Here is a 15,631-nt window from a genome sequence, read left to right as displayed (position 1 = left end):
TAGTGTTAGTGTTCCAGATTTGGCATTCAGACCGAAACTTTAACTGACTCTAACTCGATCATGGCTCCAAGTGTGAACTGGGGTAATTCACCAATTTCACTCATAACGGAAATTACATCGTGGGAAACAGCGATTCGAAAAAAGCTATTGCCATTTGCTTGTGATCAGATTTTATCAAGGCGTTTGCTGTAATTTTCTTACACCATGATTATCAAAAACAAGCTTGAACCCATTACTGTAATTACTTTTCTCCGCCTAATCACTTTAAAAGTTTAAATATCCGAGTTGTTGATTCTCGTGGAGGATAAAATTAAACAACAGGTGTTAACTTCTGGCGCCTTTCACAGTATTGTGATTAATGAACTCAACTGATTTCATATAAGAAGGAATATCTTAAAGTATAGATAATTTGGTGACCAGAAAGAAGCCCACACGAAAAATGCGCGCGGGAAAAAAGCTTACAAAAAATGCCCATAAGAAAAAACCCACAGAGAAAGAAGTTCAACGGAATAATGCTCACAAAGAAAAAAGCTCATTTCGAAAAAAACTTACATGGAAAAAGGCTCACACGAAAAAATACCTACTTATTTACCAAAAACCCACAGAGAAACAAGCTCACTATAAGCTGTGTTTAATGTAAATTGGTGTTTGTTTTCCCTCTAATTCTTGTTCGTTTTTACTTCTCTATTTTAAAGATAGCATTTACTTCTGATTTTGTATAGAGATTGCGTCAATAATCTAAACTTTGTCAAAATGATCATTATAAGAATAATATCTATGTTTATTAAACCTGGGTGTATCTACTCGAATTTCAGTTTTTTTTTTTTTTTTTGAAAACCCCTCCCAATTTTTAGTGCCTATACTTTTTGAGCAGAATTGGAACAGTTTTAATCTAGAACGACATTTTTTAAAACATAATAATATAGAATATACAGCATGTTTCGCGAGGTAGTACCATAGATTAAGCATTAAAAATAAACTGACTCATATTGTTTTGTAAATACATTTTATTATGAAATTATCATTGGCTTCCAAAAGTTACCCACAAACACAGGTTATATTTTTTATATTTAAAAGTACTTTTCCAACTTTTATAAAACTTGGTACTGTACTATAGTTCATATGGACACTTTTTTCTCCATTGTGATTTTTTTGTAAAATTTTTCGCGTGGGTTTATTTCATACATTCGAAAAAAGCATCTGATCAGATTTTACTGGAGCGTTTGCGGTAATTTTCTTACACCATGACTATCAAAAACAAGCTTAAACTCATTACTGTAATTACTTTTCCCCGCCTAATCCCTTTAAAAGTTTAAATATCCGAGTTGTTGATTTTCCTGAAGGATAAAATAAAACAACAGGTGTTAACTTCTGGTGCCTTCACATTATCATGATTAATGAACCTAACCAATTTCATATAAGAAGGAATATCTTAAATTTAACTACAGATAATTTTGTGGCGCGAAAAACCAGATGTGAATGCTCGCATTTTTCTCTCCCCATTTTCGGAATAAACGTAATTGACTTAAATTTATGGATTTTGAAGGACGATCTGTTTCACGAAGGAATTGCAGAAAATGCAAGCAAGTGTTTCTGACGTTATACTTGCCAGTTGTATCATTCTGATATCTTGCGAAATATTACAGCTGTCTGGATATGAGAATACTATTTCTAGAATACTACACGCTGATCAACGACCTGTCTCAGCACTTATCTAACTTTAATCAGTTTGACTAAGAAGCAAGAATAATCTAAATTTTAGCCTGGGTTTTAGTCTCATTACCGCTGGGCTTGTACGTATTATTCTTCAATGGCAAAATGAATGAAACCACAAGCAATAATTGCAAACAATGGACTATTAAAATGTAATAAAAATCTATACCTTGCAACACTTTTCTTGATAAGTAAAAATAATAATTATTAAGTCGAGTTTTCACGGAAGCGAGCCAGTTTCGCAAGTTGCGTAACAGGAATAAACAATAATAACATTAGCATCTGTCGTCGAGAAGTCTAACTGTAAAGTTCGCCGGTTTCTAGCGGGATTTAAAATGATGTGGCGTGCTCCTCATATACTGGGCAATTTTCAGTTTCCTTTCATTCGCGCGCGTTCACATACGCCGTCATCTCTTTAAATGATTTTTGTATTCCGGTGAAAGAAGCTGATCCTTAGAACTACGTGTACCGTTTGCACGTGACACCTGTGTTAAATACACCGCCTTTTCTGCAAAAGACTAAATGGGCTGTGGAGTGAAACGGGACGTTGGTAAAGCTAAATCAACAGTACGTTTTACATTCTTTTAGGATTCATTTAATTATTCGCATCTGGTTTGCCTTTACGTTTCAGTGGAAAACCAGGTTAGATCGACTTGTGCTATTTCTGTTCCGAAATTTCGGTTAGTTTAGTTCGCTCCGGTTTTAACTACCCTGACAGGCTTTTATGTAATTTTGCATCTGATCCAAAAGAGTTTTTCGGCTTTTAATCGCATAGTGCGCGAGCCAAGAATTTTTCCTTGTGTTTCCTCGTCTTCAATGATATTTTTACGCCGGTGATGTCACGCATATAAATAATTTGCAATCCGTTTGCCCATTTCTGCCAATGATTTGAAAAATCTCCGTGCCAACTATTTTTAATTCAGTTGGGCCTTAGATTTAATTATCCTTTGTTGAATTTACAATTGTGTAAAGCAGATATAAATAGAACTAATTAAATACCAAGGGCTTGGATTTATTTCTGAAGCTAAATTTAGTGCATGAATTTTAATCATGATTTACGGTGCAAATTAATTTTACGCTTCTCTAATTATATTAAGAAAAAATGAAACATAACATAGGATCATGTTTGAAAGATGGACTAGGCGTGCAAATGGTAGTTTAGCTAAAAATATTACACGAATCCATCAAATTTATTTATATTGGTTGCCGCCAGGAGGTATTAACAATAATATTTTGCTCAACATTGATTATGTTGTTTCGGAGCGGAATTACACTCGATTAAACCGCATTTCTCCACTAAAATTGTTTACATAAATGTATATTCTGACACATCCAATTTGCAGGTTTCATATGATGAAAATTTAATTACTTGCGATTTATATATTTTTCACAAAGCGTTTCCTTTTTTGTATTGTACTTCCAATAAGTCGATAACAAAAATTGCTTTGGGTGGCTTCGTTTCACAAATCTATAGAAACTGATTACGTTTTTTCAAGTTCCTCTATTAAAACGAAATTGAATGTAAACCTAGTCTGCGGGATCTTACATTTCGCCGCAATTATTAGTGAAATATCGTTTAATATGTCAGTCTCGAAATTTCAGCAGATAATCCGTTCCGAAAATGCCCATTTCTATGCAAATTTTTCCGGGCAAAGCGATAAATATTTAAATTAAAAGGTCTAGCCAAATGGCCTTTGCAAAAGAAATAACAGGATTTTTCATATTTAAATTTATTCGTAACAGAATTATTAAGAAGTTAGCGCTTTTGCTTTCGTTGATCGATCACGCTCGTAAAATATTTATGCACACATAAACCTTCATACCTACTTAATTTAGATTGATGTTCCAATGGCTATAAAACATCCCATAAAGAATTTATTCCGGCCATTGCTATCACTTGGTGGTTGTTTCAGACAAAAAAATTCTTATACAAGGGTACTCTACCATTGAGAAACTTCCATTTAATAAGAGCGCTAGTTTAGGCTCACTAAAAAATGTTCTTATGCTGAGAAAAATAATTTCTTGTGTTTAATTGTCTTAATGATATTTCTTTGATTTGATTAATTAAAATTACTAATGTACATCATTTGCATAGTAACAATTAAATAAAGTAAGTAACTACCTATGTTTTTTCTTTTAAGTAACGTACAGTAACCTCCCTTAACGGACACCTCCAAATAACGGACATCTCTTCACAACGGACATTTTTGTAGGAACGTAACAAAACCTGTACTAAAATTTCCACTTCCTATTAGCGGACACCTCTCTACAACGGACTATTAAAAGTTCCTCATCGGTGTCCGTTGTTAAGAGGTTTTACTGTACTAACAAAATTTAAATTAATAGGGGTAAATTTTCAATTAAGCTAATGCCTTCTTACAAGAATAACTAACACTATTATATAAATATTTTTTTGAGAAATTATATTCTTAAATCCAGAACTCGCAATTTATAATTTAATTTTTAATTTAATTTAATTTTTGGATATAAAAATCAACTTTTAAAATTTAATATTGAAGATTATTATAGATAATTTTCGGTTTCGTTGACTTGAAGAGTGAAGGAAATTGCTCTCTTCCTTGATTATATCACAGGATTAAAAATATTTTAAGAAATTAAGAAAAAAAAATTACTTCACTTCTTAATACTGCTTAATACTGAATAATTGAAAGGAATTTTTTTCTAAATATTTTTATTTTTGTAGAGTTTGTTGAAATATGTGCTATAGCATCTTTTTTATAAAAGTAATAAACAGGGTGAGTCCATTATGGAATTATTGTAGACTGCTATTATTACTTAAAGGGTAAAAACCAATGTTGAATCGATTAATGTTTAAAAAATCAAACGCATTTTCAAAGTGAAATATGTATTTAGTATTTTTGTTTGCATCTTCGGATATCATGTCAGAAATAACCCTTAGATGATAATAATAATAATATACCTACAAGGGATTTACGTTCGATGTAAGTGTATGTTTTTCTGCTCTGCAGGTAAACGGCGACGATGAGTGGGAGTACGAGGAAATCATTTTGGAAAGGGGTGGCGCCGGCTTGGGTTTCAGCATCGCCGGAGGCACGGACAACCCCCACATCGGCGACGACACTGCGATTTATATCACTAAACTCATACCTGGGGGAGCGGCGTCGGCGGACGGCCGACTCCGGGTGAACGATTCGATTTTATCGGTCAACGACGTCCCCGTCGTCGATGTCCCCCACGCCAGCGCCGTCGAGGCCCTCAAGAAGGCCGGCAACACAGTCAAATTAGTAAGTGCGCTTTCTATGATGTTTTCCCGATATTTTCCGCCTGTAAATAATGATGTCGTGCACGATTCAAAAGGTTGTTGTTGAAAATTCGCAACGAAACAGCTATTGTAAGGATTGCCGAGAGTCGTCATTAGTTATAGTCAAGAATCCGATTTTCATCGCAGATAGTGCACCATCGTAACTTCGGGCCTTCACGTCGACAAAAGGCGGATGCGCCGGGTTATGTCGTGCACCTATGACACGGTTCGAATTTATTTTGCTGCATCACATGCGATTTCAGTTTAGTGAAACTCGTCGACGCGAAACGTTATTTTTACCCATGCCGGTGTTTTATCTACCTGTAATCTCGAGAAATATGGGGGTGAACAGCCCCGAAATCAATTTCAAAGGTGTCGCCGTTTTCGGAAAGGCTAAGGATTATAGAGTAATCATTTTATTTCTTCTTGAAATATTTACCCGACGAGTTGATTGCAAAAATACGCAGAGGAGTATTTAATCGCGTCTGTTTTCTCAAAGATAAACTCGGCCTATTCCCCTTCAGGGAATTTCACGCTCATCAAAATCAATGTTGTTCCGGTCCTTCGATTGATTGATCAACGAGGAAGAAAATTGTTCCGGAAATATTGACGATGCTCTTCGATAGTAATAAATATACTTAGGAGCGGAATTAAATTTCGAACGACACGATTTTTACTTCTATCAAAGGCTTTTCCCAACGGCTGAACGTCCAAATTCGTTACCACTTAATTCGAAAACGCCAGTGCTTAAACGAAGACTTACAAAGAACACAAAATACCAATTAGAGTTTGCATTAAACGTGCTGTTGCATCTTAAATTTGAAATTATTTTTATGTATTGTCTTTGAATTAGGACGGAAATTTAGGTGCTAATGGGAAAATTGGGGTAAAACGGAAAAAATATAACTGTTGATTTGAAGTATACAAGCATACTTCTAATTTAACGATGTTCTACTTCGTTTCAGTAAATTCGTTTGAAAAATAAGTCTAAAGCGTTCGTATGTCAGTGTTATTCTTTTATAACAATACATTTCTAATTTATTAAGTTTATCATCCATTTCGGACTTCTATTTTTATTTATAGCTTTTTGACTCTTTGTTCAAATATTTCTGCTTTCTCCGACTCAGTCTTTCACTGAAATATGTTCATAAATTTAGATATAAACATAATAATGCATTCGACATGCTTTGTTTGATGCTTTGTTTTGGTAAAATAGTTCGAATTTAGTAAGTCTCTGAAAATGTTTCTAAACTCACAGAAAATTTCAAATAATTTCTCTACGATTTTCTTCATAAATTTTTAAATATCTTACTGAAGAATAAGATCTTACATTTTGGGAAAGTAGTACATTTTTGTTAATTTTGTAAGTTTATCGGTGAAATATGTTTCGAAATAGATAGAAAGTTCTGCTTTAGTATTTCTGCTTTTTTTCGGTGAAAATGTTCCTAAATTAGGAAACAATAATGCATTCGATATGGATTTTCTACTTTGTTTTGGCAAAATACTTTGTATTTTGTAAGTTATTGAAGATGACAATTTCAGCTGTTTAAGCTTGAAAAATTAGATTCTGTCGGAAGAAGCAAATATGAAGAATTTTTCAATGTTTTAACAGAATCTTTCAAGTTTAGTGAATTTCTGGCTTTGAGCTTTCATTTCCAACTTCACAGAAAATAACACTTTTTAGATTTGATTTAACGATTTTACACTTTGCTTTGATTTAAAAATTATTCTCTTTAAGATGTTACCATATTTTAAAAAAATATCTTATTTCAGACTTTTTTTTATTTTGATTGACAGAACCTTTGGATTCAGTGGATTTCTTGCTATGAAAATGCTCTAGGTCAATAAATAAAAGCTCAAAAAACACTTTTCGGACCAATATTTTGTTTATTTTCATTGGAAAATGTTTCTAAATTGACAAAATAAATAATGCAATCGATTTTTTGGTTGGTTGGTTGGCAAAATACGTCGAATTTATTAGTAAGATTTGAAATCACATAAAGTTAGATCTAATTTACTAATAATTTTCCACATTGTTTTAGCAAATGAAAAATGAGGTCATAAATTTATGAAAAGTAATATATATTTCTGTTAATTTACGGGTACATATAAATATGCAGCTTCGTTTTGTACTTTAGAAACGAGAGGTGAATTTGCCATCGAAAAATGCTCTAAAAATTGATTAAAACAATCGCACCATTTGGTTTTATTTTGGAATTTTGTTCTAACCTAGCGAATTTTTCAAATTATTCAAAAAAAATCTCCATAAAAACAACAATCTTTAATTTAGTTCCTTAATCAGAAAAACCTACAAAGAGAAGCCGTTAGCTCCTGATTAAAGCGTTTATTAGCTTGAGTTTTAGACTGTTAATTGTTTGAGATCACAAAGTGAATTAAGTAATTTGTGATTTTTCAGTGCGTGCGACGCCGGCGACAACCTCGCAACATGAGACTGATGGAGATCGAGTTGGTAAAAGGCAACAAAGGTCTCGGCTTTAGCATTGCCGGTGGCATTGGCAATCAGCACATCCCCGGTGATAACGGCATTTATGTCACTAAAGTGATGGAGGGTGGTGCTGCTCAAGTGGATGGTCGTCTCCTTGTTGGCGATAAACTCGTCGCAGTCAGGGACGCTGTCGTAAGTATCCTCTTATCCAGACGTTTCGTCGACTGAACGTTGCAAAATCTCAATCGAGAGACACTTCAACATTTACGACGAGAGAATTTACGTTTATACAGCAACAAGTTTTTAAACGATTTCTTGTTTTATGTGATGGGAAAGAAGGCGCATTTTTCAAATTATTGCAGTCGCGACTTTAATTAAATTCGGTTTCCACTTTTTGGGGTCGTTATTAAAGTGTTAAGTAACGTACACATTTCTCATTTTCTCTTAGTTTTACGTTCCGTACGTAATATTTTATGATGCGCTGTCGTCAGCCCGTTATTTTACGTTTACAATTTCCATGTTCTTTTGACTACGGGGCTTTTCATTATTCTGGGAAAATACACGACGACAAACGTGTCTTCGCCGAACGAACTTCCGTTCAGCGTTAGTAAAAGAAGCGAGTTTTCTTTTAGAGGAAAATAGTTGAGGTATTTTTGCCTATCAGGGATGTTTTTTATATACGAACTGATAGTGCTATTGATTTTCAAAAGGAGCACGAAATGGAAATATTGCCGTAATATCCTTTTTCATATTTCTCTTTTCTACTGTTTCTAATAACGCGTGATCTCTTCAACAATGTGGATTTTTCCTGATACTGTTTTTATTCGTAGCCGGAGGCCCTGCATGCAAACACTATTATTAAGGTCGATTCATATCAATTAGCAACGTAAAACAGATTCAGCGAGTTACAAAAACAAATTTTAGAATGCATCAATAACTTTCAGTTATTTTATTGAGTTTAGGATTTCCATTGTGATATTTTATTCACAAAAGTCACCACGCAATGTTTCTCTTCTATAATCTCCAATGAATGTGGTCGTCTTTTGAAATTTGCAGCGGAACGGCAATGGCATTGCCCTGTGACAGCTCGGCGTATTATTAAAAATGCACGAAACAATTTGCAAAACAACACAACATGTGCACGCTGGGTTTATTTGCATTTCACGCTTTTTAAAATGTGGAATTTATTACGAGAAGGGTGTTAAAATTTCATATTTCGGCGATAAACCAATTCAATTTTCGCTAATCGAAATTTGTAAATTTTCATCATAAATACGGCCCGAGATGATTTGTTATATTCCGGGGCGGATTTTCCCGAATTTAAGACGAGTTGTGAATGAAAAACCGCCGCTCGTGAAAGTTGCATAGCTCAACTTCCTCATCCGCTCTTCCGTCGCATCTGGCAAGGCGCACTCGGATTTTCTAATTTAATGATCCACCTGTGCTGTTGTGACGAAAAGGATGCGTTTTGGGACCCTATTCTCCCTAACTTGTAGGAAAATTTTCCACCAATTTGTTCTCATGTCAAAATTCCCATACAGTACTCTGTATCCTTGTCGGGACTTTTTTTAATGGGAACATATTTGAAACGTGTTCTTATGAATTTGTACAATTGATTGATGTTGTCAATAACAAAAGAATTTTTTTATTATTATATAAATAGTGCTCACTGACCACGAATTAAAAACGTCATAACGTTGCATTGCAGTTAAATTAAATTATAAAGGAAATTAATTTATAAAATCGGTACATTTTAGAAATGTGCTCACAATCCGTAAAACAAGTATGTTTAAACAACAAAAAGTCGAGCTAATGCAACACATGGAGTCAAATGACTGTATGAATAAATCGTTATTTACTTCTACTTTTACATTTAGAGATGTTTATAAAAATGGGGAAGACGTAATGCGGCAATTGCGGTTTTAAAAATTTTTCGTAGCAGTTAAACAGAAAAAATAAACAAAGTAAAAACAACACAAACTACAAGATTATAAAAAAGGAATACTAATTAATCGAACCTAAAACTTATTAACAAAAATTCTATTGATCAGGCCGTTAACAATATTCTTACAGAAGTTTTTGAGAACAACTATTTTGTTTTTCCGTGTAAAAAAGGCTTATAAAAGATATTTCATTCTCACCGCCTCTGCGAGCAACCAAATAAAAATTAGCCAACTAATTCCACTGAAAGCGCCACCAGGTCCAAAGAAAAGAAAGCACGTATTTCACATAAAATAACGCCAGTTCTTCCGACATAATTACATAATCAAATTTTCTTTCGCTCGTTCTCCTCTATCGGTGTCTGCAACAATTGCCTTTTTCTCCTTTTAATTAAACGTTTCACGTTGTTTTTCAGAAAGGCGAAGTTAACCTGGAGAATGTCACCCATGAGGACGCCGTCACTACGCTCAAAACAACGCAGGACAGGGTTGTGCTCGTCGTCGCCAAACCAGACAGTGCCTTTAATGCTCCCGCATCTGATACTTCCTACTCGCCGCAATTGTGTAAGTTAGAAATATATAACTGTTTCTGACGCGATCTCATAATTCAAACGTCAGGTTTTACCTTAAAGCCCAGGAGCAGTTATCCATTCATAATTTTATTAAATTACTGTAGAAGGGTTGGTCGCTTCGCGGCGACATTAACAATAGCCGCTTCTAAATGCGGCTAAAGACCATTATCTTGTGTGACGCTGCAAATAACAATAAATCTGTCTCGCGAGAAAATTACGAGGTTTTTCTTTGCGTAAAACGGAAAAAAGCGCTGCGGGTATAACTGGTTGCCTATGGACGATATTCAGGAAAATCATTTCATGAAACGTTGCAGAAACACGAGCTTTTAAAAATAAAACAAGGTTTGCAAATCAATAATGAATTTATTTACTTACCGTGTTGTTTGAAATTAGATCGAGACTCTTTTTTATTGTGTCAAGACGCTGTTATATGACTCAAATCTTATTTAATATTATTAAAGTGTAATAATAATAAGGTTTTTGTTTATCTCGCGCGCAATTAAACTATGGATAAGAAAATAAATTATTGAAAACTAGTGAATTGGGTGCAAACTCGAGTTTATTTTGTAGGTACTGTTTAGCATGTCGTACACTACGCAAAAAAAAATCCAGCACCGTTTGCTTTGGTTTTACTACTTCTAATTTTTTCTATATTTTCACAATATTTTTTACATTTCCTGAGCGGAATAAAGATTTAAAAAAAAATTGTGTTGGTAAAATAATACCTACAGTAGAATTTCACTTGAATGGACCATCAAAATTTGTCTGTTCAAAGAGCGGTAGGAGTATCAAGAGAAAACTGCAAATTTAAATCAGCAATTTATGTGCGAATACGATTTTTCAATTAATAAAAATAATATCAACAAAGAATTTAATTGGTTTAATCTCATAACAATAAATATAAATAAATATCTACAAACAAAATGAAATTCAAATCGGTATTATGTACTCGTATTAACATAATTCAAGGGTGAAAAACTTTTTTTTATTTAGGTTTAGGTTAATTAAAATGCTACTTTTTTACTAGCCCTTTGCGTTATATCACAAGTTTGCATGGTTTTTTTTTTTCATATAAAATTGTTTCGATTTTCACATACTTAAGTTCTGTCCATCTCTAAGTTCAATACACGTAGACGCATTAACCGAAAATACAATAAAAAAACTGTTAAAGTCAGATATTTTGTACTTTGGACAATTTAGAGAATCTCTTTACGAGGTATCTAATTATGTTAATCAATTGATCAGTCGGGAGAGACGTTCAAAATTTATAAAGAAAAATAATAATAGTAATAATAATAATCATTACTTTTCTGGCTCGATAAAGAGCTAAAAAGCTTAAAAAAATACCATTTTTGTTCCAATTTACTGATTTTTCTTTCCGGTATAACAAAATCTCGCAAAGAAACTGATTTGTTATTTCAAATGCGTGTTCAGCGCTCGAAAAATGCTAGATTTATACCATCTTCAATCCAATTCAATGATTTTTTTGGTATTTTTGAATAAATTGTGAGTGAAATATTAATTGTCTGACTGAAAATAATGTACTTACATGATCGCTTGTAAAAAGCAAAATTGACAACATTTTCGATCCAATTATCCAATTCAGCGGTTTTTCGATATTTTTATCAAGACAATGTTATTTTTGTAATTTGCTAATTAGCTCAAAAACTCTCCGAAAAAGTCAAAAATATTATTTTTTGTATAATTTTTGACGAAATTTTGCCGTTTCGGTTGAAAAACATTTTAATGTCAGAGCTTATTGATTTTTTTAGCCTGGTTTTCAAATCGAAAACGTCTTTATTTATTTGCCGACCTAATACGAAATAAGATGGAGATTTTTTCATTGTATAAGAGCGCCGTTGAATGACACTCAAATCTAACTTAATTCTCTCAGAATGGTGGGTTATTGTTTATGGATCAAGTGAAAAATAATTGAAAATTGTTCCAGCTACGAAGGCATCAAACGCGTACCCCGAGTCGATTCACTCATCAAACCTCGCACTTCACCATCCACCCTCAACACCAAGGGCTGTCAGCCAGGAGGATGTATCTCGGTAAGTTCAAACCCGGCGTAATCCCCAGGCTTCGAGTATATTTTATACCCTCTCTGTGAAGTTGGCAAATTAATTATTTAACAGGGCGGTAACGGAATTTCTCCTCAAATATTTCGAGGTGAATTTACTAATTAATTCAATAATTAAAACTTTTCGTCTGGAAATAATGACAAATTTCGCTGCGTGTTATTTTGTTTGACCGCTTGTTACAAAGAGTTTAATCATTTGTCAGGCCTAATTATTATTGTTTCATAATAATAACGGATCCGCTTAGTGAATTTGTTTTTATTGCGAAGCGCTCCATTGAAATCCATTGATTTGTCGTCATGCGGTGCCCGATGTCCATAAATTACCACTAAAATGGATGTTTTAATAAAGCCTCTGTGGCAAAAATGCGCATTAATAATGAATAATTGTTACCATGAATTTAACACAACGCCGGATTAGCATTTAGCAAAAAATGCATCTGCAACCAGAGACCATTTTTCCAAATTTAGAAAGTTTGAGCGCTAGCTCCAACTAAAAATTCGATTAAAGTCACTTTGTTAAAATTCCTCATTAATAAGGAAGTTTGCAGCCACTTCAAAGGCGACTGAATTGAAAGTAAAAGGAAAAAGTTGCCACAATTGAATACAACAAGTTAATTCGTGGAGAAAAAACCGTCACTGCATCACTCACTCATTCATGAACTTTAACTTCCTTGCCGATAGAATGGTAATGAGTTGACAACTACCTTGGCGCTGAGACACATTTCGACGAATTAACTTATGCTAAACGATCATTAACAATTTTTTAACGGGAGAGTTCTCAGTCAATTTGCTTGCAACTAGCGTTGCATTCCTACACGTTTTTTCGATTCTTCTTCCACAATGGCTTGAAGATTCATGAGTTGGTGCTTGACATTCAAAGTTAGTGGATGTTTTATGTGGGATTTGTAATCGGTTTTAACATGATCAGGTTAGTTGCTTTAATTTAATTTCGTTCTCAAATGTTGCTAATTTTAACTAAAATACCACATATACTACTTATCAAAAAAAGCGGAACACCCAGAAATAATGCGTTGAATTTAATGAAATTAAAAATATAAAATGGTGGTAAAGTAAACAATAAATGATGAAAAAAGTGTAATTGAAAAATAAAAATTTTAACAAAAAAAACTTAATAATGGGTTGGCCCTCCACGTGCATGTATACACTCTGCAACCCTCCGTGGCATACTTCGAATTAAATGATTAATTTCGTCTTGGGGCAGGGCCTCCCAAGCAGTCAAAATTTCTCGTCGCAGGTCCGCTAGCGTTTGTGGAGGCTGGGGTAAATTCGTCACTCGCCGACCTATTGAATCCCATATGTGCTCGATCGGCGAGAGGTCAGGCGATCGAGGCGGCCAAGGAAGAACTTGCACCTGAACTTCTTCTAAGTACCTCAACGTAAAGCGTGCTGAGTGTGGCGTGGCGTTATCCTGTTGAAACGACGCGTTTTCAATAGTTTGCACATATGGTACTGCGACAGGTTCCAGAACCTCCTGTACGTAGCGCTGGGCAGTCATGGATCCCTCAATAAAAACAAGGGGTGACCTACTACCATAGGCTATCGCGCCCCAAATCATGACACCCACAGTTCGAGCTACAGGGCGTTCCACAGAAAAGGCTACGTTTCGCCGTTCCCCACGTACCCTTCTAACTCTTTGTCGACCATCATGCATGCCCAAACAAAACCGCGATTCATCCGAAAAGACCACCGAATTCCATTCTAGATCCCAATTCTCTCGCGCGCGACACCAGTCAAGTCGATGTTGTCGTTGTTGAGGAGTTAAGGGGAGCACCAAATGCGGACGATAAGAGTGAAGCCCGAAAGATCTGATTCGTCTATATACAGTTGCCATTGTAACTGGTCGACCCTCTGCAGCATACCACTGGTCACCAATCCGCCGTGTGGAGACATGCCGGTCTCGAAAGGCTAAAAAGTGGAGGTACCGATCCTGGCGTGCGGTAGTACCTCGTGGCCGTCCAGAACCTCTCGCTCGATGTTCTCTCCCTTCTTCCTCCCATGCCCGTATACATCGCAGGACAGTAGCCACTCCACGATTCACACGAGCTGCAATTTCCCGAACCGACATGCCACCTTCACGTAGCCCGACAATTCGCCCCCGCTCAAAAGGGGTTAACTGCTGGTAACGTGGTTGTCTTCGTACGGGAGGCATACTGTTAGTGCCCAATATACACAGAAAACAAAGTTTTCCATAGTTATCGCCAACAGAAAAAGCATATCAGTGAACCCCAGAAAGACTAGAAAAACCTTCTTAAAGGGGTTGTTTTTTGAGGAATGGCTAAGAAACTGTTATCAATTTATTTTTGAGTGGGTAACAACATTTTCACAAAGTTTCAGTTCTTTACCTACACAATTTCCATGTGTTCCGCTTTTTTTGATAACTAGTATATTTTAATTAACCACTCATTAGTGGGGCTTCTCACGACCCGCATTCAAATCAATTAGTTTATACGGTAATAAAATACTCATTATACGGTTTCACATCAAATTTATGATTATTCGCTGAATTCTCTCCAAATCGCAAAATTGTATTTACCCATTTTTTTTCCTTGCTTTTTATACAGCAATCGGGACGTATTTATTTATTTGCAATTATGTATTTCTTGTTTATGTTTCGTTTTTTGACAAACAAGGTTTGGTCATTGTAAACAACGAGTTATTGACTCTGAGTACGGGTATCTAGAAGTTAGGATATGAAACAACGTAAAAATAAATCTTTATCTTCAACCATTTAGGCCCCAAAGCTGTTCAATGACACTCAATGATGGATTTACTTAATTTTGCCGGTAAATTTTAACGAATCCGTCGCTTCAACCACTTTGAACGTTCTTAGGGCCTAAACCATTGACAATTGACATATGGTCTAGAGGACTTTTTTAAAGGAAATTTTATTCTCTACAAATTTCTCCCTAACATTTTTTGTATCTTTAATGGTATTTGCAGCATTTCCAAAAATACGACACGAAGTGCAGATTTTGACTTCTAAATAATTTTTTCTCATGTTATAAAAAGTTTACTCGTCAGTTTTTCTCAGTCTGTAAAGGACATTTTTCCAAAAATTAAAACGATTAGGCACTGAGACGGTATAACGCTTGGTGCGCCCTCATTTTTACCCTGTCGTGCTATTGCTTTGGGTTCAGAAAATCTCGTTTTTCGTATCTCGTTTCGTCTCCTAAGTTATAGTCTTCCGTAACTGTGACTAAAAGTAAGTCTTTTTCCTCTATTCTAATTCTTAATCCGAATATAATATTTAAATAATATTTAAATGGTTTATGTAAGTGATTTAAACAAGTTGAAAGTAAGTCATTTCGTGCGAATTTTAGCTAGCTGGTGTTATTAATTATCAGGTCGGGAAAGTGTCAATAAATACATAAAACTTTTGAAATTGTTTCTGCTATCGCAATAACAATTTTGTTCACTTCAGTGTAAATTGAAATCTCCATTTTAGCACTTGCAAATTGCACTTAATACCGGTATCGCATTATTCTTGTTTAAACAGTGAAATTCAATTGAATGTATTACGTACAACTAGACTCCTGTTGATAATACGTATAAATTGTTGCAGGGGTTTTGTTC

At 34.7% G+C, this 15,631-nt stretch overlaps 1 protein-coding gene across 13 annotated transcripts in view; it reads left to right on the top strand.

The window, feature by feature from the left end:
* dlg1 (discs large 1) overlaps window positions 1–15,631 on the top strand; it is a 214,229-nt gene that overhangs the window by 180,145 nt on the left and 18,453 nt on the right. For all 13 annotated transcript variants that reach the window (XM_064356389.1, XM_064356388.1, XM_064356390.1 and 10 more), the window contains 4 exons: window positions 4,704–4,979; window positions 7,413–7,634; window positions 9,799–9,946; window positions 11,903–12,008. In XM_064356389.1, the coding sequence (XP_064212459.1) occupies window positions 4,704–4,979; window positions 7,413–7,634; window positions 9,799–9,946; window positions 11,903–12,008 (752 nt within the window). The remainder of the gene's footprint in view (window positions 1–4,703; window positions 4,980–7,412; window positions 7,635–9,798; window positions 9,947–11,902; window positions 12,009–15,631) is intronic.

Source organism: Tribolium castaneum, chromosome 4 (assembly GCF_031307605.1).
Source record: "Tribolium castaneum strain GA2 chromosome 4, icTriCast1.1, whole genome shotgun sequence".
Taxonomy (NCBI): Eukaryota; Metazoa; Arthropoda; class Insecta; order Coleoptera; family Tenebrionidae; genus Tribolium; species Tribolium castaneum.
This window is presented reverse-complemented; position numbering and strand designations above follow the sequence as displayed.